General features: G+C 40.1%; 1 protein-coding gene across 1 annotated transcript; it reads right to left on the minus strand.

The window, feature by feature from the left end:
• Positions 1–761: 761 nt before the first annotated feature.
• On the minus strand, positions 762–2,569 carry LOC145115319 (large ribosomal subunit protein eL6-like). Its single transcript, XM_079051591.1, has 4 exons — positions 2,224–2,569; positions 2,020–2,126; positions 1,742–1,923; positions 762–1,079 (listed from the first exon to the last, which is right to left on the minus strand). Exons 1-4 carry the CDS (start codon positions 2,478–2,480, stop codon positions 924–926), a joined length of 702 nt encoding a protein of 233 aa, XP_078907717.1. The 5' UTR covers positions 2,481–2,569; the 3' UTR covers positions 762–923.
• Between the last annotated feature and the right edge of the window lie 24,464 nt (positions 2,570–27,033).

Here is a 27,033-nt window from a genome sequence, read left to right on the forward strand (position 1 = left end):
CTCACGTAATAGTAGTTTACAAACATTTAATGATACTATATATAACTTCCTCACATAAATTATCAAATCCTACGGTTACATATTATTATAATAAAAATAGGATACACAATACAATTTTAGATATTTATAAAATTTTCCTAAATCATCCCTTTACGTCTCACATGTGGTGGATTTACCCTTTTTCAAATTTTCAATACTTGGAACAAATTTTTATTTTTATTTTTATAAAAAATTACAGGTTCAATTTTTTTTTTTTTTTGATAGATTTCAATTGTTGTTTTTATAAATCTCATCTGTTTTTATTAACTTTTTTTAGTTCTTTAGAAGTTAGTTTACAACTTACAAAAGATTCGTCTTTTTTATAGGTAATCTTTTATGATTTTGTTTTAGTAAATTTTATGGTCTTTTTAAATTTTGACCAAACTACAAAAGAGCTTCAAGCCTATTGTTTCATATTATATTTTTTTAAAATTTTGTTTTTTACATATTCATTTCCATGACTTTATCTTTAAACAAATATTCAAACAACCCGGGGTGCTAACCCTAGTTTACAACCATTTCACAATGCAATATCATTGGAATTCAATTCAACAACGAATGCTTCGTTAATCATCATCAAATTAGAACACACATAACCAAGTTCTTGAAAAATCAAATGATTTTTCAAGAAATTTTTTGATGCTAATACTTATTACTTTTTTATTTTATTTATATTTGCATATATAACATTAGAATATACTTTTTAAACCCCATGACCCAAATAAACAAAAAACCATCATGCAAAATCTCAAATTTAGTCCAAACATTGTATATAATAACAATATCACGACAACAAAAAAACAAAACTACCAATTCAAAGATGAACTCAAACAAAAGAAACTCGATGCTAATAAATGTGTTGAAATGCATATCGATCATATCATCTAAAATACAAGCTCATGTGGTTTCATTCCTGCCTTAAGAGAAAATCTTGCTCCCAAATAACTCTTCAATTCGGGAACAGCCTCAATTGATTTAATCAAAGCTGCGTCTACTGTTTTTTGATCATCCTTTTTCTCTTGTGGCAGCTGACTCTTCTCCTATATAAATTTCAAATTCAAAACAAAATCAAAATTAGAAAGTTATTATTTGATTAATCTTTATGTAATCTTTTACCTTTTAAATGTTTCTGTAACACCAATGTCTTTCATCATATTTTCTTAATAGACTTTGTAATATGAAAAAATTACCAATAATATTTTCTTAGGACATTATTTTTCTACCCAATTATAAAAGTGAATTTTGAATTTGCTCATGAATGACATTTGCTATAAGGCTATAACAGGAAGAAATTAAAAAAGGCAATAAATAGCAATGTACTTTGATTGATTGTTTAATGGAGTATCCTACTTTTATTTATTCCTATTTCAACATTGAACTCTGAAATTTTTAATGCTATTCGAAGTAAAATAATTGTAGTTGATATGTTATAATTGGGTAGATATTCCATAGTACAATGCCTTACAAGAAAAAGAAATTAAAAAATAAAATACTAATTCAAAAGAAAAAAAAAAATAAGAAGCTATCAGATTGAGCCAATGGAAGTAAACTTGATATTTCTTGCAACGAACTCTAAGTAATCTAGTGAAAGTATGTGGTTTTTCTTGTAATTAACTGTGTATTTAGGATGATTTAAGGTTGAGATACTTTTCATCAAAAAGATAAGAATTTTTATTGCAAAAATCCAGAAAATTTCGATTACCTCTTTTTCAGCTTCAAAAAACTCTCCTTCACCCTTCTTATTCTTCTTCTCGACTTTCTTGGAGAAATACTTGTCATCAAACTTCTCCACGTTTACACCATTAATGTCGACCTTGGTTGAAGTGGCAATTACGTAAGATTGGTTCACCCTTCTCAATGGAACACCATTAATCTTGAATGGACCTGACAAAACCTAGATTGTTTAGCAACTAAAGCACTAATGGCGCTGCTAAAAACAAAGCACAAAATCTGTAAGTTCAATGGTATAGAAAACCTCACCGGTGACGAGAAGCAATCCAGATGTAAGTTGTTTCAAGAAGACAACTCTCTTCCCCTTAAACCTTCCAGCCAATATAATCAACACAGTTCCTGGAGTGATACTAGCCCTACATAACATGAAACGCATACATCAAATCAAAATGAACACGCATTAAATTTTGAAAAACAATCCAAAAAAACTGAAGAGTTATCGTGTAAATCAACCTGAGCTTAGTGGGCCTGGCTTTGCGCTTGTTGACAAGGGGTTTCTTGACATCGTCGGCAGGGTAAAACTTCGGCGGCTTGACGGCGACGGGGGCATCTGCGGGCTTCTTCTCGTGGGTAGGGAATTTGCCGCCGTTTTTGGCCTTGATGGCCCAGAGTCCTCTCTTGTGGTACATCTGGGAGCGGGAGTATTTCCCGACACCCCTGATGAGATCCGGGTTCCGGCATGTATGAGGAGTTCTCTGCTTTGGCGCCATTGATGGATGACCTTCTGATGCTTCGGTTGCTCCGGCGGTGTGGAAATGAGGCGACGAAGAAGAAGGGGTTTTGAAGAAATTTGGTGATTCTAATACTTTTGCAGAAACCCTAGTTGGGTGATCTTTGGGCTTATCTTCTTTTCGGATTGGACAAATCGCAGTTGGGCTTTGTTTGCCCGTTTCACATTTTTTTCTAAATACATCCCACTTGATAAAGATAATAGATTATCTTAGCCATTCTAAAATAAAATAAAAATAAATAAATAAATAGATTATCTTAATAAAAAAGTATTTAATTATAGCAAACTAGTATTTAAGTTAGAGAATTTCACTCCACGTGTAACACCCATAAAATTCAAGCCAATTTAAAACTTTTTGAAACATCTCAAAACACATGATTATTACAAAAGTAGTTTTCAAAATAGTATATTGTCAGAGTATCCCAGAATCAAATCGTAAAATCATAAAATGTGAGGAGCGGTACGATCACGCCTTTGCCTTCCTGCGATCATCAGAAGTACCTGAAACAATAATCGATAAATGTAAGCTCGAAGGCTTAGTGAGTTACCTCCAAAATACCAACGTCACACACTCATAATCATATCATATAAACCATCAGCATGCATAATGAGTCTTCAGCCTGACTGGACCGCCTCGCAGGCCTTCAGCCCATCTGGACCGCTCTCCGAGCCTTCGGCACGTCTGGACCGCCTCGCAGGGCCTACAGCCTATCCGGACCGCTCGTCGGGCCTTCGGTCTGACTGACATACCCTCCTGGGCCTGTAGTCTATCCGGACCGCCCTGGGTATGTTGGCCTTCAGTACAAAGCAGGTCCGCCTCAACCCAACCCCCAATCAAACAACATGTGCACATAATATCATACGCTAACTCATATCATATAGCAGTCAAACCGATCTAACATAGCATCATCCTATAACCAGGAAATTGACCTAACTAGGTCACTAAGCATAAGCGTACCACCATCCTAACTATCAAGATGTAATCAACAAACATGTCATACCATAATCCAGATACAAATATATAAAAGGGTCGGCCTTGGTGCCTTAGACCCTGTTGATATAGTGAGGATAACTCACCTTGCGACTGCCGACTTGAAATAGAAAGCTCAACTCTCGAATCACCACCACGAACCCCACCACCTATACCCAACACATCATAAGGTTTATAAATTCCTGAATACCCCAGAAGTCAACTGGTCAACCCTTGGTCAAAGTCAAAGTCAACTGTCAAGGTTAACAGTCCATGTTAACCTCAACTCGTCGAGTACCCTCAGCTACTCGCCGAGTTTCTTGCAATACTTGTCCGCTCGCCGAGTCACCAGAGTGACTCGTCGAGTTCCTAAGGCTCGTGGTCGAAGCTCCACGGCTACTCGTCGGGTTTTCCTTCTTGCACTCGACAAGTCCACACGCATCCATTAATTGGGAAACCTTAACTGACTCGCCGAGTTGTTCATCCAACTCGTCGAGTCTACGGCAATCTTCATCGGGCTCGCCGAGTTGTTCATCCAACTCGTCGGGTCCATGCCCATCTTCATATGACTCACCGAGTCGACCATGCGACTCGCCGAGTCCCTTCAGTCCTTTAACCATACAGACACTTTTTAAGCCATGCCAAGGCTCCAAATTGCAGATCCAACTTCCTTAGGCATGCTTATCACGTAAAGTTGCAAACTTTACGTGCATGCAAGGCTTTTAAGACCCTAAAATAACAAAACTAAGCTTGCAATGAAGTTACACACTTGATGGAAGGCTCATACTAGGCAAAGTTGATGACTTTATGAATCTAGAGGCCAAGGGGAGTCCAGATATGAAGTTACAACTTCAGATCTTGGCTTAAGCACAAGAAACCTTTCTTAAAACTCATGCAAAAGAGGATTTAGGTGAAAATGAGCCAAGGAGAACGGTCTAGTACCTTCAAGAGAGTATCTACTGATGCATATCTTAAATCCCACGAGCTCTTGCTTCCACTAGCTTGTTTCCCCAAGTGTTTCCTTCACCTAAAATCCTTCCTCCAAGCTTAAACTCTCCAAAAGAGCATACACACACGACTTAGGGTTAAAGAGGGACAAGAAGCAGTAAAGGGGAGGTTGGGGGAGGCCAATGATCCTTTAAATAGGGTGCAATGCCCCGGGATTTAGGGTTTCATTTGTCAGCTCCTACTCGTCGAGTCCCTTCTTGGACTCGGCGAGTAGGTCACTAAAATACGTGGACCAACCCGCTGCTACTCGACGAGTAGGGCAACCAACTCGTCGAGTAGACCCAAAGACCAAGAAGGGTTCATACCAAAAATCAATACCTGAGAATCGGGGCGTTACAATTCTCCCCCACTTGAACTAGACTTCGCCCTCGAAGTCTGCTGAGGTAAACAATGCCGGGTAATACTCTCGCATCTCCGCCTCCGGCTCCCATGTCCACTCGGATCCCCTCCGATGTTCCCACTGCACCTTCACCAAAGGTATCTCCTTGTTCCGCAAAATTTTCTTCTTCCTTTCCAGAATGGCCACAGGCCTCTCCACTTAATTCAAGCGCTCATCGACCTGGATATCATCTAACGACACCACTGCCTCCTGATCCATAATGCACTTTCGCAACTACGAAACGTGGAAAGTGCTGTGGATCCGACTAAGCTCCTCCGGTAGCTCTAGCCTGTAAGCCACCTTGCCAACCTTGACAATGATCCTGAACGGCCCAATGTAACGGGGACCCAATTTCCCCCTCTTCCTGAAGCGGATCACACCCTTCCAGGGTGAGACCTTCAGGAGAACCATATCACCCACCTGAAATTCTAACTCAGATCAACGCCTGTCGACGTAACTCTTCTGCCGACTCTGAGCGGTCTGCAATCGCTGCCTTATCTGCTTAATCTTCTCAGTAGTCTGCAATACTACTTCTGTCCGCCCCATCACCCTATGTCCCACTTCTCCCCAACAAACCGGGGTGCGACATCTCCGTCCATACAACAGCTCAAAAGGTGGGGCGCCAATGCTGGAATGATAGTTGTTGTTGTAGGCGAACTCTGCAAGTGGTAGGTGGGAATCCCAGCTTCCACTGAAATCAATGACACACGCCCTCAACATATCCTCGAGGGTCTGAATGGTCCGCTCGCTCTGACCGTCAGTCTGCGGATGGAATGTTGTGCTGAAGTGCAACCGCGTGCCCAGCTCCTCGTGGAACTTCGGCCAGAAACGGGAGGTAAACCTGACATCCCGATCGGAGACAATGGAGACGGGAACCCCATGGCGAGACACGATCTCACGAACGTACATGTCAGCCAACTTCTCGGCCGACGAGCTCTCCCGATTCGCCAAGAAATGGGAACTCTTGGTCAATCGATCCACGATGACCCATATAGCATCAAATCCCTTCGCCGTCCTCGGCAACTTGGTAATGAAATTCATCGTGATCTGTTCCCATTTCCACATGGGAATCTCTAGAGGTTGCAGCTTACCATGCGGGCTCTGATGTTCAGCCTTGACCATCCTGCAGGTCAAGCACCTCTCGACATACCAAGCGATTTCTCGCTTCATACATGGCCACAAGTAACTCAAACTCAGGTCCATGTACATCTTGGTGGCCCCCGGGTGAATATAAAAATGAGACTTGTAAGCCTCTTCCATGACCGTCTGCCTGACCCCACCAGACATCGGAACCCAAACCCGACCGCATTGGTCAATAATCCCCGACTATCTTGCACAAACCGGGTATTCTCACCTTAATCCTCTCCAGCTTCCAATTCTCCGGTCGCATGCCCTCAACCTTGGCATCTCCGATCAATCTCACAAGCAGAGAATCCACCGCTATCCTCATACATACCGCTGGGGTGGAAGACCCAGCTGACTTGCGGCTCAAAGCATCCGCAACCATATTCGCTTTACCAGGGTGGTAAAGGATCTCGCAATCGTAGTCCTTGACTACATCCAACCACCTGCGCTGCCTCATGTTCAGGTTCGGCTGATCCATGATATGTCTCAAGCTCTTGTGATCCGTGTAAATGGTATAACGGACCCCATAAAGGTAATGTCTCCATATCTTGAGAGCGAGCACCACTGCTCCCAACTCCAAATCATGCGTAGGGTATCTCGTCTCATGCGGCTTCAACTGCCGCGACGCATAAGCTATCACTCGTCCCCTCTGCATGAGGACTGCCCCTAAACCTGTGATGGATGCATCACAGAACACCACGAAATCCTCAACTCCCTCCAGGAGTGTCAAAACTGGAGCATCATACAACTACTGACGGAGGGTCTCAAACGCCCTCTGCTGCTCAGGGCCCCATCGGAAATCCACCCTCTTCCTCGTCAGACGAGTGAGAGGTACTGCAATCTTGGAGAAATCCTGTATGAATCTCCGGTAGTACCATGCCAATCCTAGAAAGCTCCTAATGTCTGAGGGAGATTTCGGAACCTCCCACTGCATGACTACTTCGATTTTGGCCGGGTCGACCAAAATCCCATCCTGGTTAACGAGGTGCCCCAGGAACTGGACCTCTCGTAACCAAAACTGGCATTTCGAGAACTTGGCATAAAGTCGTTCTCGCCTCAGAACTCCTAATAACTCCCGCAGATGCTCCTCATGCTACTCTCGGGTCTTGGAATACACCAATATATCGTTGATAAACACTATGACCGAGCGATCGAGCATCGGTCTGCAGACCCGATTCATCATGACCATAAATACTGCTGGCGCGTTGGTGAGCCCAAACGGCATCACCACGAACTCGTAATGTCCATAACGAGTTCGGAACGCGGTCTTCTCCACGTCCTCCTCTCTGACCCTGACCTGATGATACCCAGACCTCAAGTCTATCTTGGAAAACCAAGACGCACCCTGCAATTGATCGAAAAGATCATCTATCCTCGGGAGTAGATAACGGTTTTTCACCGTTAACTTGTTCAACTCCCGATAAACAATGCACATCCGGTGCGAACCATCCTTCTTCCTGACGAAGAGTATCGGTGCTCCTCATGGGGAACTGCTCGGACGAATGAACTGCTTTCCCAGCAGCTCCTGCAGCTGTGATGACAGCTCATGCATCTTTGGTGGTGCCAACTGGTACGGCGCCTTGGCGATAGGGGCCGCACCTGGCACTAGGTCGATCTTGAACTCTACCTGCCTCACCGGAGGTACTCCGGGTAAGTCCTCGGGAAACACATCGGTAAACTCTCTGACCACCGGAACCTCCGAAACTGAAACCTGCTCCCTGGCACGCGTATCCACCACGAACGCTAGGTAACCCGCACACCCGTGCTGAATGTACTGCCGAGCCCTGGCAGCTGAACAAAACCTTGAACCCATTCTGGTGCCCTCGCCATAAACAATCAGTTCTCCCCCACTTGGGGTTCGAACTACCACTCTCTGGCCCTCGCAGTCTATCATGGCACCAAAACGGCTAAGCCAGTCCATCCCTACGATTACGCACACCTCCCCCATGGGAATCGGTATCAACTCAATCGGAAAGGACACTCCGAAGATCTCCAACTCGCACCCTCGATAGACCGAAGAAGTAGAAACTCCGTGTTCGTTGGCGATAGAGACTCGCAACGGACACTCTAGCTCGCCCACTGGCACACCAAACTGATGGGTTTTGAGCACTACATCATTCCTATGGTGTACATGCAAACCCTAAAGCTTTGGATCTAGTTTGTCTAATGAACATGCAATATTTATCCAAAGCCATAAACCCTAGATCTAGCATGTGATAATCAAATAACATATGAATTAGGGTTTAGATATTACCTTGATTGTTATGTAGCAATAACAATCTCAATTCCTTCTTGTAATTGGATTCTGAAAGCTTAGTGTCACAAGTGTCACACCTCTAATGGAGTCACAAACACCATAAGCAATAAGGATGGAGAAGGAGGAGAGAGAGGACACCAAAAACGTCTAGAAACCCTAAGGAATCAGTTGGCCACGTTTTTGGTGCCCTAGGGGTCCTTAGATATGTGAGGCTATTAGGGTTTTGAACTAGTAAACCCTAATCTGATTGCTTAGGCCCTAAGCAACCCATGGACTCCTCCTTTAGAGGCCTTGGACGAATTCTAATGGGTTTCCCCATAGATTTCGTCCACTCCGTCCTCTATGGAGTCCATTAGCCCAATATCCAACTATCACACAATTGACAGTTCTAGTCCCCTTTATTTAATTAATGTCTTTCAGCCACAAAATTAATTCTGATTAATTCTTGACTATTATTAATTAAATAATATGATTTCTCTCTTAATATATTATTCATATAATATATTAATAAATCATAATTAATCTCTTTCTCCACAAATCATCCTATCAAGTTGCTTTGGTGAAGGCAACCCAAAAGGATCATGCTCGCAATCGGGTCAAGTACATACTAAAATAGTTATGGGCTTAGACACTAATCCAACAGTCTCCCACTTGGATAAGTCTAATAACTATTCTGCGTATGACTTCAGATCCCGATCAGCAATCGTAGCTTTCAAAAGTTGCTGTCAACTCTGATCTTATCAGATACGCGTCCTTTAGATAAGGGATCATATATTCCTCCATTCTATATATCGTATAGACGTGAGACATGGATTAAAATCATTCTCTCAGTCTATGTGTTGTTTCCCGATTTCCGATTTATGATGACTGACTAATTGAATAAATCAAATCGGTCCTGGCCCGGCCGAGCACTTTCCTTTGTCATCACTAAATCATTGAGGGGCCCACATATATCGCTTTTATCCCAAATTGGGTAAAAGGAACAGATAAACTTCGACTCAATGCGCGCTTGTATTCACTCACCGAATCACACACAACAATACGTTTTATAACACCAAGTTACTGGTGCGTTTACATATTATCAATGTGCAACCGATTTGCAAGATACAACTCACACATCTCGGTTTCAAGAATATAAGATATTATCGTCTCACCAATCACTCGTGATAAAATCCATGAAGCGATCCAAGTGAGCGTGGGTTTAATCCAATGCTCAAATCATATTCATAAGCACTCATGAACGTTGCAGCAAACCTTTGCTATGTCTAATACACTTTAGACAATCTACAACCAATTCATGACAATCTTTTTTCATACCTACTTCCAAAGTATGAGCGACTGTGGAACGTTCGAATAATCTTATTATTCAGGAAGTCAAAACATGCAAAGTGAAACACAATAATAATCGAATCCAATATGGCCCCAAACTTTTGAGTATAAATAAAACTCCTTTATTTAGTCACCATATTGATTACACATTATTCATTGTATAATGTTTCGAGTAATCAACTTATTACTTGAATTATAACAACAATTGTCCCATGCTCTTAGCATGCACACTATGTTTTCCTATGGTCTTTACTTCGTGAATTAGTATAATTGAATAACATTTTCAATCACACTCATTTCACAATTCCCAATCCTTACCACAAGTGTAAGAATACCAAATTCTTGCCACTTACAGAATATGTTAGATTCTAACATTTTATGCAATGATCCTTTCGTAAGGTCGCAGCACCAAAGTCACAAAGATTATTGCCAATGAAATTACAAAGTCCTCTACTGGAGATTGTTGCAAGACAATTCCATAGACACGAAGTCTCACATTCAAAGTACATTCCTTTGAATATCCTTCTTGCATAAAAGTTTCTAATCTAGACATAAATTTTTGACATCCAACTCCCAATATGGAAACATTTCCATATTATCCATATGACAACTCATTATTAATAGAATCATATCTAATAATAATAATGTCAATATGGTCCATCCATGACTATACTTCTAACTATCCACAAGTGATTAATCCTTGGCGAACCTTAGATTATCCCTGACAGTTGTTTAACTAATTCAGTCAAATCCGATTGTAGTCCTCTTTCCCTCTTAATGCCCTAGGCATTTGGAAAATTTTAGAACGGTCGAATATTACAACGACATGATACTTTACCGGTCTTTTGCTATAATATTTCTATTTCTATTTGCCATGTTCTCATGATTCGGACTATGAAGAGGGATATCGTAATCATAATCGAGTGTGAGAACGCAACAATTATTTTCATATATAGAATTCTCTTACGTTGAATCCTTTCAACATAACATTCATATATCTTTTTGACTAAATTTGATCAAAATTTATCGATCTAAACCTTTAGATTCGAAACGAAGTATAATATTCTCTCCCTTAATTATAACAAAACAACTTTTCAACCTATGCAACTTTGAAAAGTGAAACTTTTGTTTTCTATAATTAATATTGCTAACTTACAATAATAATCATGCTCCCACTAACATGATGATTATATCCATACCAGCATAACATTTATGCTCCCACTAGTTTTGACACGTATTCAGAAAACAGTTGGACTTCTAAAAGACAATACTTATTGACTTTCCAAAGTTCATATTTCCAATACGATGTGCTTCGATAAGCCTTTATCTAAGCTTCTCAAATTCACACACATTTCCTTAGATAGCTCACATGTGTGTCTAAACTAATTCAGAACTTATATTACTAAGTCCTAAATGTTCAGACTAACTGCCAAATCTCACAATTCGAACTATGAAGAGGGATGTCGTAATCATAATCGAATCTGAGAATGCAATTTACATAATCGCTATCTCCTTAAAATCTCTCTTAGTGAAAGCGTTTCCTCACTATCATTTTCTTGAAGGAGAGAAACCTTATGACACTTAGATTTTATGGTGCATGTGTTCCTATCCATGCAAATTTGTCATAAGCATAATCGTAAGATAATGTTTGTGACAAATTCAACCTCTTATGGACAAAACTTGTTCATTCTTAATTTCTTGCCATCAAGGGTCCCACCATTGCTTCCAAGTTATTTAGCAGCTCACCTATGCCAGTCAATGTACTTTCATTGATCAAGGTGTTTGCCCTTATGCATTCAATTGAGAACTCGTAGAACTCATATGCATAATCACTCAACTGGATTGGCACATAAATAAAATTTTGTCAACACGATAGGTTACAATCCTCAAGTCGTGTGCTAGTGTTTAATAGGTTTACTTCTTGATTTGTTCTTGAAACTTTTCAAGATCTTTAGACTCCCACTGACCTCTTGACATATAATATTCTCTTATCAAGAAACATTTCTTGACAAAACAAATACTCAAGAGTCAGTATGTGTCTTTATCAAGACAAACCTACACACAATTTGGTATTAGTTGGTCTTTGTCTTATCCAAGACATCACAACTTACCAATTTTAAATGTGCAAGAGCCAGAAAACATTTCCCTACTTCACATTTGATGAGTGTGTTAAATTTCTTAAGATGATGTCACTCAAATCACAATTTTGGAGTACGACTCTAAAACTTGATTTTGGAACGAAGTACGATTCATCTTATTAACTTAACCCATTTTTGACAATTCTCGACTCCTCTTCTTAGCTATACTAGTGCACTAAGGTGTCCTTAGAGGATGAATTCTAATATGGTTCTTAAGACGATCATAAACATGATACAAAAGTACTCTCCATTCTTCTTAGATTGGAGAAACTTTTATCTTTCTTGCCTAATTGATTCTTCTTATTCGTTCTGCCATTCATTGAAACTTTTCAATGATTTAGAATCATACTTAATCTTTTAAGTATAATCATATTTACTAATCTTTTAGCAAATCATGACGAACATTTTATCGTTCTTTGTGGTGGACTTGACTAGTGCACAAAATTGTGTACCAGATCTCATTATCCTTCACTTGACTCACATACTTATGTGAACAAGGAATTAGTCTCAAATTTCCAAATACGAAGGTTCTCATTCATCACACAATACCACTTGCATGATTCCAAGTTTCTGTCCAATTGAAACTTGGGCGATGAGAATCTTTCCTCATTTGGTAAATTTCTAACATTACCACAAATAACATAACTAATAATCAAATCTATTCACAATATTGCTAACAATAGAACCATTCAAACACCAATTTTTATAAAATCCATGGCAAGGAAACATAAATAAGATAAATCAAAATTTATTTTATTGCGGAAAAATATTGTCCTTACAATGAGATTACAAATGAAAACTATGTAAATATTACTTAGCAATCTATCCTAACTCTAAAGTAGTAGCTTAAATATCTGATCATTGAATCATGCGATCGAAATCCATTTCTTCGCGATCAGACTCAGCTTGCTCCTTCCTTTAAGCTTCCTTTCCTTTCTTCGATCCTTCAAAACATCGAAATGTAATCTTATCACACCATGTATTAAGAATCTCCAAATAGGAACTTAATAGAGTTAGATAGTGGATATTTCCTAAAGCAGAGTCATACATCTTGACTCTCCCATCTCTTAGATCTCTCAGGTAGTCAATGCAGCTTCGTAACCAATGCCCCTTCTTTTGGCAGTAGAAACATATGAACTGTCTGGAATGACACACGGGACTATCTCAGACTCAGCCTTTCTCTTGCGTAGAGAAAACCTTTTTGGACTTCCAATGTTACCATTGCCCATAGAGGGTTGGGATATTGATTTACCATACAAATTTGCTGACCACTGCGCCAAATCATTTCTGATTTAGCAGCAATAAGCAAATAAGTCAAATCAATAAGGGTCATGTCGTGGTCCATCATATAGTACTCTCTAACGAACTTACCATATGATTCGGGAAGTGACTGAAGAACCAAGTCGACACCTAACAATCCCAATCTATCAATATGTAACCTTTTATCCAAGACATGAGCACATATAGACTTTCCATTTTCATGTCTTTTGCCAACAGGGCTTGAGTGACCTTGAACTTTTCAAGTCTTCGAACACGTGGGCCAGGGAGAATTATTGGAGGAGGTGGAGAAAATGAAGCATGATTTCCATTTCCACAATACAATTGTGGAACATCATCTTCATGTGGAAAACTTTTTCCAACGGATTTAGGAAGACCATAGTTGTCAGACTTTGACATCTATGAAACGGGAGGAAATTCAAGTTTAGTTGATTGAGTCCTTAATAAAACACCCAAATGAGATATTAAGGCTAGGACCCAACACAATATCCTACAAATTGGAAGAGGGATGCCGTAATCCAACTCGCAGAACATTTGAAGGTAGGTAAATGACGATTTACCAATTTCCATCATGAAAAATGAAAAGAAGGTTAAGTTTTAAATGAATTGAAACTCCTAGATCTTTTGAGATTCATTGAACTTTTCAATGTCATGTTTAATCTCGATTATGCCCTTCATTTGTGACTGGGATGCCGAGGATCACAAATAAGGTGTGAATAACCATGCGAATGTACGTGGTGCCCTCAATGTTACAGTCACCTAATCGACGTGCCGGTTAACCACACACGCTCCATCGATCTATGACAACCATCGAGTCACCCTTCGCTACCAATGCCAAACCCAACTTAGTGTGCCGGTTAACCACACACGCTCCACTAATTGTCTCGACAAGGGTACAAAGTGTAATTCCATGGAATTGCATCGATTTCACTTTTTCCTAAAGTAACTAAGATTGGGAATTTTGTAAAAAAAAACATTTAGTTACTTTATTCATTATACTTTTAATGAGGAGAGGGTTTGCCCTATCCTACCCGTTCGGCTAACGACCCTCCACCAATCAAGGAAGTGGTGGGTGAGAGTGGACACCCATTAAACGGCCATTTTATAGGCCATAACCTTATACCTCCCTTATAGATTGGCTTCGTGAATGAGGCCTACTAACGATAAGACTAGTAGTTTAAGTTGTACATATATAATATTAGACTTTTAATGTTATATGTAGTATAGGGTGTATTTTACACTTTTAAAATACTAGGTGGTTTAATTTAATAAATTACACTTTTAATCAAATATAAATCATATGATTATGGATTTATTAGCTCTCTTTTAATTATACTATTAATTAACTTAATAAAACCATAAGGGTGTAATTCGAACTTTTCAAAACTAGGGTTTTAGAATTTAAAATTTTAAAAATTAAACTTTTAATCAAAAATTTAAATTCCAAACTTGAGGGCAAGTTTTGAAACATTTCAAAATATTAGGGTTTAACTATTTAAATTTCAAAACTAAAACTTTTAAAGTTCAAATTTAAACTATAAAACCTAAGGGGTGTAAATTGAAACTTTTCAAACTGACTAGGTCAAATATTTCACTAATAATAATCCTATATTATCCATATTTAACCAAATCCATCAATTTTGATAAGGATAATCATTCCAAACATAAAAAATCGATTTTAGGCAATAAAAACGAGTTTTGGTAATTATCCTAATCAGAAATTGGCTAGAAAATCGAAAATCGCGGCACCAGGCCCTCCAACTCGTCGAGTTCTCATTGGAACTCGTCGAGTTCATGCAACTCGTCGAGTTCTTAGAGAAACTCGGCGAGTTCACCAGACAGACAACAAAAAATTTCGATTTTCTGATCTTTGGCAGTCTACAATTGCATCAATTCATCATACAAACAGCCTAGGCTCTGATACCACTGATGGGTTTTAAGAACTACATCATTCCTATGGTGTACATGCAAACCCTAAAGCTTTGGATCTAGTTTGTCTAATGAACATGCAATAATTATCCAAAGCCATAAACCCTAGATCTAGCATGTGATAATCAAATAACATATGAATTAGGGTTTAGATATTACATTGATTGTTATGTAGCAATAACAATCTCAATTCCTTCTTGTAATTCGATTCTGAAAGCTTAGTGTCACAAGTGTCACACCTCTAATGGAGTCACAAACACCATAAGCAATAAAGATGAAGAAGGAGGAGAGAGAGGACACCAAAAACGTCTAGAAACCCTAAGGAATCAGTTGGCCACGTTTTTGGTGCCCTAGGGGTCCTTAAATATGTGAGGCTATTAGGGTTTTGAACTAGTAAACCCTAATCTGACTGCTTAGGCCCTAAGCAACCCATGGACTCCTCCTTTAAAGGCCTTGGACGAATTCTAATGGGTTTCCCCATAGATTTCATCCACTCCATCCTCTATGGAGTCCATTAGCCCAATATCCAACTATCACACAATTGACAGTTCTAGTCCCCTTTATTTAATTAATGTCTTTCAGCCACAAAATTAATTCTGATTAATTCTTGACTATTATTAATTAAATAATATGATTTCCCTCTTAATATATTATTCATATAATATATTAATAAATCATAATTAATCTCTTTCTCCACAAATCATCCTATCAAGTTGCTTTGGTGAAGGCAACCCAAAAGGACCATGCTTGCAATCGGGTCAAGTACGTACCAAAATAGTTACGGGCTTAGACACTAATCCAACACAAACTCCCTACAGAAAGTCTGAGATACAAAAGACCGAATCGCCCCCGAGTCTGTGACATCCTCATTTTCACGGCCAGAAAAGACCGATTTTGTTTATGCCTTATAAAAATCAGAGTACCTCTTTTTAATAAAAATGTGCGGAATTTGTTCCCAGTGAAACATGATAAATATGTTATTAGGGCATTTCCGAAGAAAAGTATTTCTATTCATTTTAAAACATTTGGGATGTCATCGTCAATACAGAAGCATAAGCATAAACAGAACTTACATTCATTATCACTAGTGATTTATATCTCGTTAATCTCTCAGTCTAATGTGACTTCATATCAACACCTGTGATATAAATAAACTGAGTGGGTCAGGTTGGGAAACCTGGTGAGTACATAGGGTTTTCAACCCACAATAATATAATTATTATGTTTAATCATCAAACAGTTAACCCAATTACCCATCCCCATTATCTTCTTTACTCTTAAGGATCTACCATAAGAATCAGCTATTTCTCATTCATTCATTCCTAAGGATTATCCTAAGGAATAGGTACGAAGTCCATCGTTTCTAATGACAAATCTGTCAAGCAAAACTGCTAATATTATCACTTAGGCGTAGCTGCCAGAATTGTGACATTCTTTATGGGGCGCATCTGCCGGTATAGTCCTTTAGGCGCATCTGTCGGGGTTATGAGGTTCTCTATTAGGCGCTTCTGCCGGTAGAGTCCTTTACGCGCATCTGCCAGGGTTATCTCGTTTATTGACAGTATCGTTTTCGAGAGTCCACTCGCAATACAGGTCAATGGGTTTTTAGAGTACATCGGTGAACACATCGTTCACAACACCTACAGGTTGCGAGCCTGCTAGTGTTCCACTGGACTATCTAGAATAGTCTGTGGTTGTCATCCATACTCTGCTAGATGGCGGGGCCAGCATTTGGAAAAAGGCTTCTCACATCGTCCACCTCTCACCCTTACCTCATGGTCTATATTACCTCTCAACTTATCGTCCAACTCATATTTCATCTACCCATGTTTTACCCAACATATTATGTAGATATAAATACATATACAGTTTAAAACATATAAAACTTGTATAAAATCGTTCATCCAGCATAGATAGCATGTATACAGATAATATGCACACATAGCACGTAGTTTATATAAAATACTTCATATCTATGTGTAAGATGAAAGGGACTATGCACTCACTTGAAAAGGTGGTGATTCCAAACTCAGACAGCGCTTCGTTTCTTAAAAATAATTTCCTTCGACGAAACCTAGTATTATTACCACTAGAGTTTAGTCTATTATTCGTCGAGACTAATTAATAGTCTAGCTATTATTATTATTATATAAGCATTAAATAATACTTATATAACCCATAATAATAGCCCAAGTACTCCTTATAAGGTCCTAATAACATTACTATATTGAAACATAAGCTATACTAAAGATAGGGTAGGCATAACTCACTTACAGCGGGTTTTCTCGAAAACAGGGCTTCGCTGGAGCAGCGTTCCCGAGCCGAAAGGCTCTTTTCTCGGGGCTTCGGGAGCCTTGGGGCTTCCTTCAGGTGCTAGGGGGTTTACCTAGGCTTAGGGGGGGGGGGGGTTTGGGGGCTAGAGAGAGAGAGTGTAGAGAGAGAAAGAAGGCTTGAGAGGTGTGAAGAAATGGCAAGACCCGACACCTCTATTTATAGTGAAAATATCTGATGGACTCGCCGAGTCTTGACACAAACTCGCCGAGTTGGTGCATGTGGCAGCATTCTGGTGGTGCCACGTGTCCTCTTTCTGGTGGTGCCACGTCACCCAAACTCGCGTATCAGCCTCCCGACTTAGAAAAATCATAACGCTCGCGTACGAGCTCCGTTTTTGACGTTCTTTTTTTCCAGGCGTAGGTAAAATTAAGATCTACAACTTTCATTTAGACTCCGTTGGCTAGTTCTCGACCGATCTTAAATTTAACAATAGGAGGAGTTTAGACTGTTAAATGACCGCGAAGAATTCGTAACTCCTTCATACGGACTCCGTTTTCGTCTGTCTTTTTACCGTTGAGTTCCTATTAATGAGATCTTCAACTATCATTTAGGTTACGTAAGCCAAAAACCGCTCGAACTAAAATTCGAGTTTCAGGCCGTGCACTGCTAAGCCGAATCTTAGAAAAATCATAACTTCCTCATACAAAGTCAGATTTGGGCGTTCTTTTTATGGACGCTCCCGGTTTAACATATACTACAACTTTTGTTTAGATCACTACGGCTAAAAAGTCCTTTATCGTAAATTCACTATTTACGTCTCCCGGTGCCGTGTCGGTTTTGCCGTAAAACTTCGACGGACCATAACTTCTTCGTTATAACTCAGATTTCGGCGTTCTTTATATGTACGGAACCCTTGAGACATATTATAAAACTTGGTTAAGATTATTTATTCTAAATAATCTTTTGTCGAAAATTCGTTTTTCGATCCCTATTATCTCTAAATTGACTAGCCCGGATCTGCGGGCGTTACAGAGTCAATTAAAACCAAAGCAGGCAAGGAGTTCACTAAAAACGTACCTAACCACAGGTACAACGGATAAGCATAAAACATATATAATAAATGAGATAAATGATAGAAACATACCCGCAACCACATCTGGTGCTGCCCTGGCCTCCTCTGCTGTAAGCTGGAAGGCACGCCCCTGAGCCTTCGGAGGCTCTGCCCTAACTAGCCTCCCATCAGCAATCCTCAATGTAGCAGGTGCTGGAACCTGCGCCGGCCTGGCTGCGAGCTGCGGACAGTTGGTCTTCACGTGACCAACTTGATGACAATGATAGCATATCCTCATATCCGATGCAGGGGCGGACTGACGACAATCCCTCGCATAGTGCCCCTCCCTACCACACTTGTGGCACCCACTACTCGCTCGACAGGCTCCCGAATGACCCTTGCCGCACTTTCCACAAGTGCGGTCCTGCTGGCTTCCAACCCTAGAATCAGCGGTCTTAGACCGCTTTGGTGTCGGCTGTGACTGTGCCGGTGCCTGTCGCTGCACCCTCACCTGCAGCTCAATCTCCAACTCACGCCGCCTAGCGGCCTTATGTAACTCAAATAGAGTATCACATCGTTGTGTCGCCACAAACTGTCGAATATCCGTCTTGAGCATGCTCAAATAACGAGTCATCTGAGCTTTCTCAGAAGCAAACTCCGGGCAGAACATCGCCCTCTCAGTGAACATCCAGATGATCTCCGTCACCGACTCTCCCTCCTGTCTCAAACTCAAAAACTCATGTGCCAACCGTTCCCGCTCAAAAACTCCAAAGTAACAGCAGCTCTCTGCTCGTCCGAATACGACCTAGTCACCAACCTCCACCAGTCCTTTGCCCCGGACCTTAGCAAGTTCAGGGCACATCTGAACTTTTGGTCAGTAGGACATAAGCATGTGAAGAAACATCCCTCCACGTCAGACAGCCACCTCATGGCTTTGATGGGGTCCTGAGTCCCATCAAAAATGGGGGGCTTCGTGTTGTCGAAGTCCCGATACTGGAAAGCCCGTCCGACTCCCAACCCTACCGCCGATACAGCCGCTGTATCTGCGGCGGCAGCCGCCTCAGTGAGGGTTGCATAGCGATCATCGAAATACTCTACCATAGCGGTCTTAATAGACCCGAACATCTCTGGCAACTCGGCCCGAAACAAAGCAGCAACCTCATCATGTAGTATCTCTCGGATCCTGTCATCCATCTCATCTGGCCTCATTCGGCCGATAGTTTCGGGCGCTGTCGGAGCCCCCTGTCCGCCCTCACCCTCTCCTGATTCTAATCCGGAACCGGATCCAGTCACAAAGCACCTGGTCATCACCATTAGAGAAACATAACACAAGGTATCAGATAATCCATACAAAGAACTGGGAACCAACTCCCAACAAACCCTAGGGGTTGTGACTTCCTTGCTACGCGTATGGGTCCTGTGCTTTCAGTAATACGGGCCCATACTACCTTCCACACCTACCCATATTTGTCTCAAGTATCATCACAATGCCCCAACAATATACATAATCATAGCGAGCACTCAAGCCTCACTCCTAGAGGAAGGCTAAATGTCTCGTAATCGGCAGACTCATCCCAAACAACCTACCCATCCATGAAACTTCCACCAACCCTGCAACACTCGTGTATGCTAACCATACATAACGCTGGACCCTATAGACTTTCGAATACTCGGTCCTACTCTAAGTCCACAACCAGACAAGGAACAGGAAATAAAGCCAAACCAAACATTCTCAGGCTATAAGATCTTAATTATGTATAGTCGTGATGCATACACTAAGCAACTACGGTAATGATGTCAATTTCATATAAGGAAAACCCTAGGCTATCAGGTATCATATAATCAGGCAATTCTATCGAACAATTCCTGAAGATCCCAATCCTAGTACTAGCATGTTGTTTTATCATATCACAAAATCAAATAATCCGTATGGTATTTTGGGGTCTACTTACTGGCTCCGGCTGATCATACACCCTGCATCCTCCTTTACTTATTTGAAAACCATTTTAGAAATCATTTTGAAAACCTTTCCTTGATTTGAGACTGGATTCACACTCATGTTCCTCCAATTCACTCAAACCAAGGCTCTGATACCAACTTGTAATACCCATAAAATTCAAGCCAATTTAAAACTTTTTGAAACATCTCAAAACACATGATTATTACAAAACTTGTTTTCAAAATAGTATATTGTCAGAGTATCTCAGAATCAAATCGTAAAATCATAAAATGTGAGGAGCGGTACGATCATGCCTTTGCCTTCCCGCGATCATCAGAAGTACCTGAAACAATAATTGATAAATGTAAGCTCGAAGGCTTAGTGAGTTACCCCCAAAATACCAACGTCACACACTCATAATCATATCATATAAACCATCAACATGCATAATGAGCCTTCAGCCCATCCAGACCGCTCTCCGAGCCTTCGGCACGTCTGGACCACCTCGCAGGGCCTACAGCCTATCTGGACCGCTCGCCGGGCCTTCGGTCTGAATGACATGCCCTCCTGGGCCTATAGTCTATCCGGACCGCCCTGGGTATGTTGGCCTTCAGCACAAAGCAGGTCCGCCTCAACCCAACCCCCAATCAAACAACATATGCACATAATATCATACGCTAACTCATATCATATAGCAGTCAAACCGATCTAACTGATCACTAACATAGCATCATCCTATAACCAGGAAACTGACCTAACTAGGTCACTAAGCATAAGCATACCACCATCCTAACTACCAGGATGTAATCAACATACATGTCATACCATAATCCAGATACAAATATATAAAAGGGCTGACCTTGGTGCCTTATACCCTGTTCATATAGTGAGTATAACTCACCTTGCGACTGCCGACTTGAAATAGAAAGCTCAACTCTCGAATCACCGCCACGAACCCCACCACCTATACCCAACACATCATAAGGTTTATAAATTCCTGAATACCCCGGAAGTCAACTGGTCAACCCTTGGTCAAAGTCAAAGTCAACTGTCAAGGTCAACAGTCGATGTTGACCTCAACTCGTCGAGTACCCTCAGCTACTCTCCGAGTTTCTTGTAATACTTGTCTGCTCCCTGAGTCACCAGAGTGACTCGTCGAGTTCCTAAGGCTCGTGGTCGAAGCTCCACGGCTACTCGTCGGGTTTTCCTTCTTGCACTCGACAAGTCCACACGCATCCATTAATTGGGAAACCTTAACTGACTCGCCGAGTTGTTCATCCAACTCGTCGAGTCTACGGCAATCTTCATCGGGCTCGCTGAGTTGTTCATCCAACTCGTCGGGTCCATGCCCATCTTCATATGACTCACCGAGTCGACCATGCGACTCGCCGAGTCCCTTCAGTCCTTTAACCATACAGACACTTTTTAAGCCATGCCAAGGCTCCAAATTGCAGATCCAACTTCCTTAGGCATGCTTATCACGTAAAGTTGCAAACTTTACGTGCATGCAAGGCTTTTAAGACCCTAAAATAACAAAACTAAGCTTGCAATGAAGTTACACACTTGATGGAAGGCTCATACTAGGCAAAGTTGATGACTTTATGAATCTAGAGGCCAAGGGGAGTCCAGATCTGAAGTTACAACTTCAGATCTTGGCTTAAGCACAAGAAACCTTTCTTAAAACTCATGCAAAAGAGGGTTTAGGTGAAAATGAGCCAAGGAGAACGGTCTAGTACCTTCAAGAGAGTGTCTACTGATGCATATCTTGAATCCCACGAGCTCTTGCTTCCACTAGCTTGTTTCCCCAAGTGTTTCCTTTACCCAAAATCCTTCCTCCAAGCTTAAACTCTCCAAAAGAGCACACACACACGACTTAGGGTTAAAGAGGGACAAGAAGCAGTAACGGGGAGGCTGGAGGAGGCCAATGATCCTTTAAATAGGGTGTAATGCCCCAGGATTTAGGGTTTCATCTGCCAGCTCCTACTCGCCGAGTTCCTTCTTGGACTCGGCGAGTAGGTCACTAAAATATGTGGACCAACCCGCTGCTACTCGACAAGTAGGGCAACCAACTCGTCGAGTAGACCCAAAGACCAAGAAGGGTTCATACCAAAAATCAATACCTGAGAATCGGGGCGTTACACGACGAATCAATATAAATGAAATATTTGAAAATAATAATTCTAACTTTTTATAAAATTTATAAAATGACCATTTATTCTGGATACCATATTGCGAAGTACTTATCGCCATTTTGGAGTTGGTGATGGTTGTTACGATTCGAATTCGGAATTTAAAACTCGTTCGTTCCGGACTGGAAAAGCGTATTTTGGACATAACTTTGGAATCTAGGTCATTCCAGAGTATTTTTCCCGATAAAATTAGGTTATATGTAGGTTCTTTGTTCCTCTATAAATAGCATATACATTTATCTTTGTCTGTTTATTGTGTTTATTACTGCATAAACCCTAATTGCCTTTCAGATACTAAAAAATGAGTTTATATAAGGATTTTTTTTCAGAGTGTTGGTCTCCAGTGGAGGGCAATAAAGTGAATCAAGGGATCTATGCAGTATACTGCTTTATACTACACATGTTTTGGTGTATATATAGGTAGTGATATCAACTTCGGTGGGTTACTTGCGTTGGTTGTTTCCAAGTTCAGGTTACACGCTAATCAAATACATCTATTCTTTCAATGTTCTAGATCAAATATAGTTATGCAGATTCTTAACGATAGTTGTGACATCCCGAAATTTAGGACATAGACTACGAACGACTAAATTACAGTAAATCTGTTAGTAATTTAACTCATTCAGTGTTAGTGCATCTAATATAAAATAAATGAGTTTACTTCAAATATTAAAAAATGTCAGATGATACCTTACTTCCAAATGTGCAAACTGTCAAACAAATCAAACAGCTCAAACCGCAACGCTGATTAATGCGTCTGAAAAACTAAAATTTCGTATTAAGCAGTTTTGAGCAAAACAAACATTAAAAGTCTTATAGTACATGTTCCTCTGTTTCCGAAAATATAAAGAACGTCCAAAACGGAGTTCGTATGCAAAAGATACGACAATTTTAAGAAAACAGACAGTAAAACACTGGTTTTCTCTAATCGTGTAAAACTGAATCGATCCGTTGAGGCACTTACACACCTCCGATGGAAATTCCGAGAGCGTTTTCGGACACAGGCTATAGCTTAATATTTAATTTCATACTTAAAATATTTTTAGCAAAAATATTTGCGAAAATCGAAAAATCGAGCGTTACGGGCTATTTAGACGCGAAACTTTAAACGCATTTTCCCGGAGTTTCGTAACTCAAAAAATTAATCCGTTTGAGTTTTTGAAATCCTAGAATTAAATTCTATCTATCGGCACTTTCGAAAAAAAAATCTCGAAGTTCGGATCCCAATGCACCCGATTTTGAGTGTGTTTGAGCATTTAATGAGGGTATAACCCCAATGTGGGGCCCACAAGAATAGAAAATCATATTTCTTCTTCTCCTTATGACCCCATGTGCTCACCCTTCCCTTCCTTTACCCTATTGCTTGTACATAACATCAAAATAGTGTTAGATTAGGTGTCTAAGCCCATAACTATATTTGGTATGTACTTGACCCGGTTGTAGTATGGTCTTTTTGGGTTGCCTTCACCAAAACAACTTGACTGGATGAATTATAGAGAAAGAGGTTATTATGGTTTATTAATATATTATATGAATAATATATTAAAGGAGAAATCATATTTGTTTAATTAATATTGGTCAAGAATTAATTAGGAATTAATTTTGTGATCAAAAGATATTAATTAAGGCTAGGGGACTGATATTGTAATTATTGGATAGTTGCAAAGTAGGCTGAGGAAACCCTAATGATAGAGTGGACGAATTCTTATGGATAAGGCCTTAAGAATTCGTCCAAAGGAGGATTCCAGAAGGATCTTATGGGCTGCTTAGAGCCTAAGCAACCGGATAAGTGTTTGATTGAAACCCTAACTCCTCACCTATATAAGGACCCTCTTGGCCACCTAAAATCGGCTACATAAAAACCCTAAGAGTTCTAGGAGACGAATTTTAGCCTTCCCTCTCTCTCTGTTGTTCTCCAACTTGCTTTGGTGTTTGTGATCTATTAGAGGCACAACATTTGAAGTGCTGAGATTCTCAAAAGCTCAGGATCTTCAATCTACAATCAAGGTAATCATCTAAACTTGTCTTAGTTATTATTTTCAGATTTTTGTATGCTAGATCTAGGGTTTATAGCTTTGGATGATTTGCATGTACAATTAGAGAAACCTAGATCCAAAGCTTTAGGGTTTGCATGTGCACCATAGGATTGATGTAATGCTCAAAACCCATCAGTGGTATCAGAGCCTAGGTTGTTTTCTATTGTATTTGATGCTTATTTGATCATTCATTGCTTGAAAAAATCGAAAATTCTGCCCTTTGACAGCTTAACTCGCCGAGTCCCCAGATGAACTCGACGAGTCAGATGAATTCGGCGAGTCCATTGAGTGACTCGGCGAGTCGGAGTGTCTGGGAGCAGAACTTTCGGGATTTTGACCTATTTTTGATTGGGATAATTACCAAAAACGTTTTCTGGTTAATAAAATCCGATTTTTATTAAATAGATTTGATTATCCTCATCAAAATAGAAGATAATTGCAATTTAATTAGATAATTATTGCCTTATATGATAATCCTTAATTATTTGAATTATTTGATTGCATTATCTTGCCATGTAATTGGATTAGGTTAAATTTAGATGTTCACTAATTAATTGTTTAATTAAATTATTTGTAGTTTAATCTAGATAATTTTGAAAAGTTTCAAAACTTGCCCTCAAGTTTTGGAATTTAAATTTTTGATTAAAAAGTTTAATTTTGAAATATTTAAATTCTAAACCCTAGAATTTTACAAGTTTAAAATTCAACCCTTATACTATTATAATATTATAAGATTAATAATATATATATATATATATATATATATATATATATATATATATATATATATATATATATATATATATATATATATATATATATGTATAAGATTAAGCTAGTCTTACCGTTAGTAGGCCTCATTCACGAAGTCGATCTATAAGGGGGATATAAGGTTGCTTCCTATAAAATGGCAGTTTAATGGGTGTCCACTCTCACTAACCGCTTCCTTGATTGGTGGAGGGTCGTTAGCCGAACGGGTAGGATAGGGCAACTAATTCCTCATTAAAAGTATAATGAATATATAAAGTAACTAAATGTTTTTTATAAAATTCCCAATCTTAGTTACTTTAGGAAAAATGTGAAATGATGCTATACCATGAAATTACACTTTGTACCCCTTCCAAGTCGTTAGTGGATCGTGCGTGGATAACCGGCACACTAATATGGACTAGCAATGGTGGCAAAAGGTGACTTGATGTTTATCATAGATCAATGGAGCGTGTGTGGTTAACCGGCACATTGATTAGGTGGTAAATGACATCGAGGGTGCCAAGTATATTTGCATGGTTATTCACACCTTGTTTGTGATCCTTGGTATCCCAGTCACAAAATTGAAGGGCATATCGAGATTTAAACATGTCATTGAAAAGTTCAATGAATCTCAAAAGATCTAGGAGTTTCAATACATTTAAAACCTAATTCTTTTTCGTTTTTCATTGTGGAAATTAGTGAATCGTCATTCACTTACCTTCAAATTATTTGCAGTTTAGATTACGACATCCCTCTTCTAAATTATGAATAATGTTGTTGGATCCTAGCCCTAATTTCTCATTTGGGTGTTTAATTGGGGATTCTTATCTAATCAAACTTTGTCTCTTTTCTATCTCAGATGTCTACTTCGAACAACAACAACGCTTCAGGCTCGACCGCTTCTGACACATTCTCACTCATGAACTTGTGTGGGAGGGTGATTTTTGATGGGACCAACTTCAATGATTGGATCCGCAATATTCGAATGGTCACCCGCTACGAGGACAATGAGTATGTTCTCGATAAGGAGCAAAAATAGGTGAATGTCAACACTGCTACTCCCGAAGAAATCGCTGCTTTCGAGGCTCACGAGCGAGATGCTACGAAAGTCCGTTGCATCATGCTCGCGACCATGACCGCCGAACTCCAAAAGTCCTATGAGGACTACTACCCCTAAGAGATGCATCAAGATTTGATGGATAAGTACCATCAAAGCGCGAGGCAGGAAAGGTACGAGATCATCGCTGCGATGATCACTACCAAAATGAAGGACGGAGAGTCCGTCACGGCCCACTTGCAGAAAATGCAAATATATGTGGACCGCTTGCTGAAGTTAAATGTTAACTTCAATGAGGAGCTGGCCATAAATATCATTGTTCACTCCTTACATCCTTGTTACAACCAGTTCCGCATGACATACCGCATGAACAAGGAGGAGGTCACTCTAAGAAAGCTTCAAGGCCTGCTAAGGACTACTGAGAGTAGTCTGTAAGACAAATCTATTGCATAAACTCCTACTACCTCCCCTGTCTTGGCAATTGGGCAATGGAAGGGCAAGAAGAGGAAGACTCCTTCTAAGAGCCACAAGGGAAAGTCCCACGGTGACACCTCTTCTAGTGGAACCAAGGTTGGTCCCGTTGCACCCTCCTCCAACCCGAAGGATGCAGAGTGCTACTACTGCCATGAGAAAGGGCATTGGGAACGAAGCTGCCCGAAGTACTTGCAAGATATCAATGATGGGAAGATAAAGCCATCATTTGCAGGCATTTATACTATTCATTCTAACAACTCATCACATGCTATGTCTTGGGTCCTTGATACAGGGTGTGGTTTTCACATTTGTTCTGATTTGCAGGGCCTAAGAAGAAGTAGGGATGTGGA

The sequence above is a fragment of the Lactuca virosa genome, chromosome 5 (genome assembly GCF_052849685.1).
Source record: "Lactuca virosa cultivar CGN04683 chromosome 5, Lactuca_virosa_CGN04683_v6, whole genome shotgun sequence".
Classification (NCBI taxonomy): domain Eukaryota; kingdom Viridiplantae; phylum Streptophyta; class Magnoliopsida; order Asterales; family Asteraceae; genus Lactuca; species Lactuca virosa.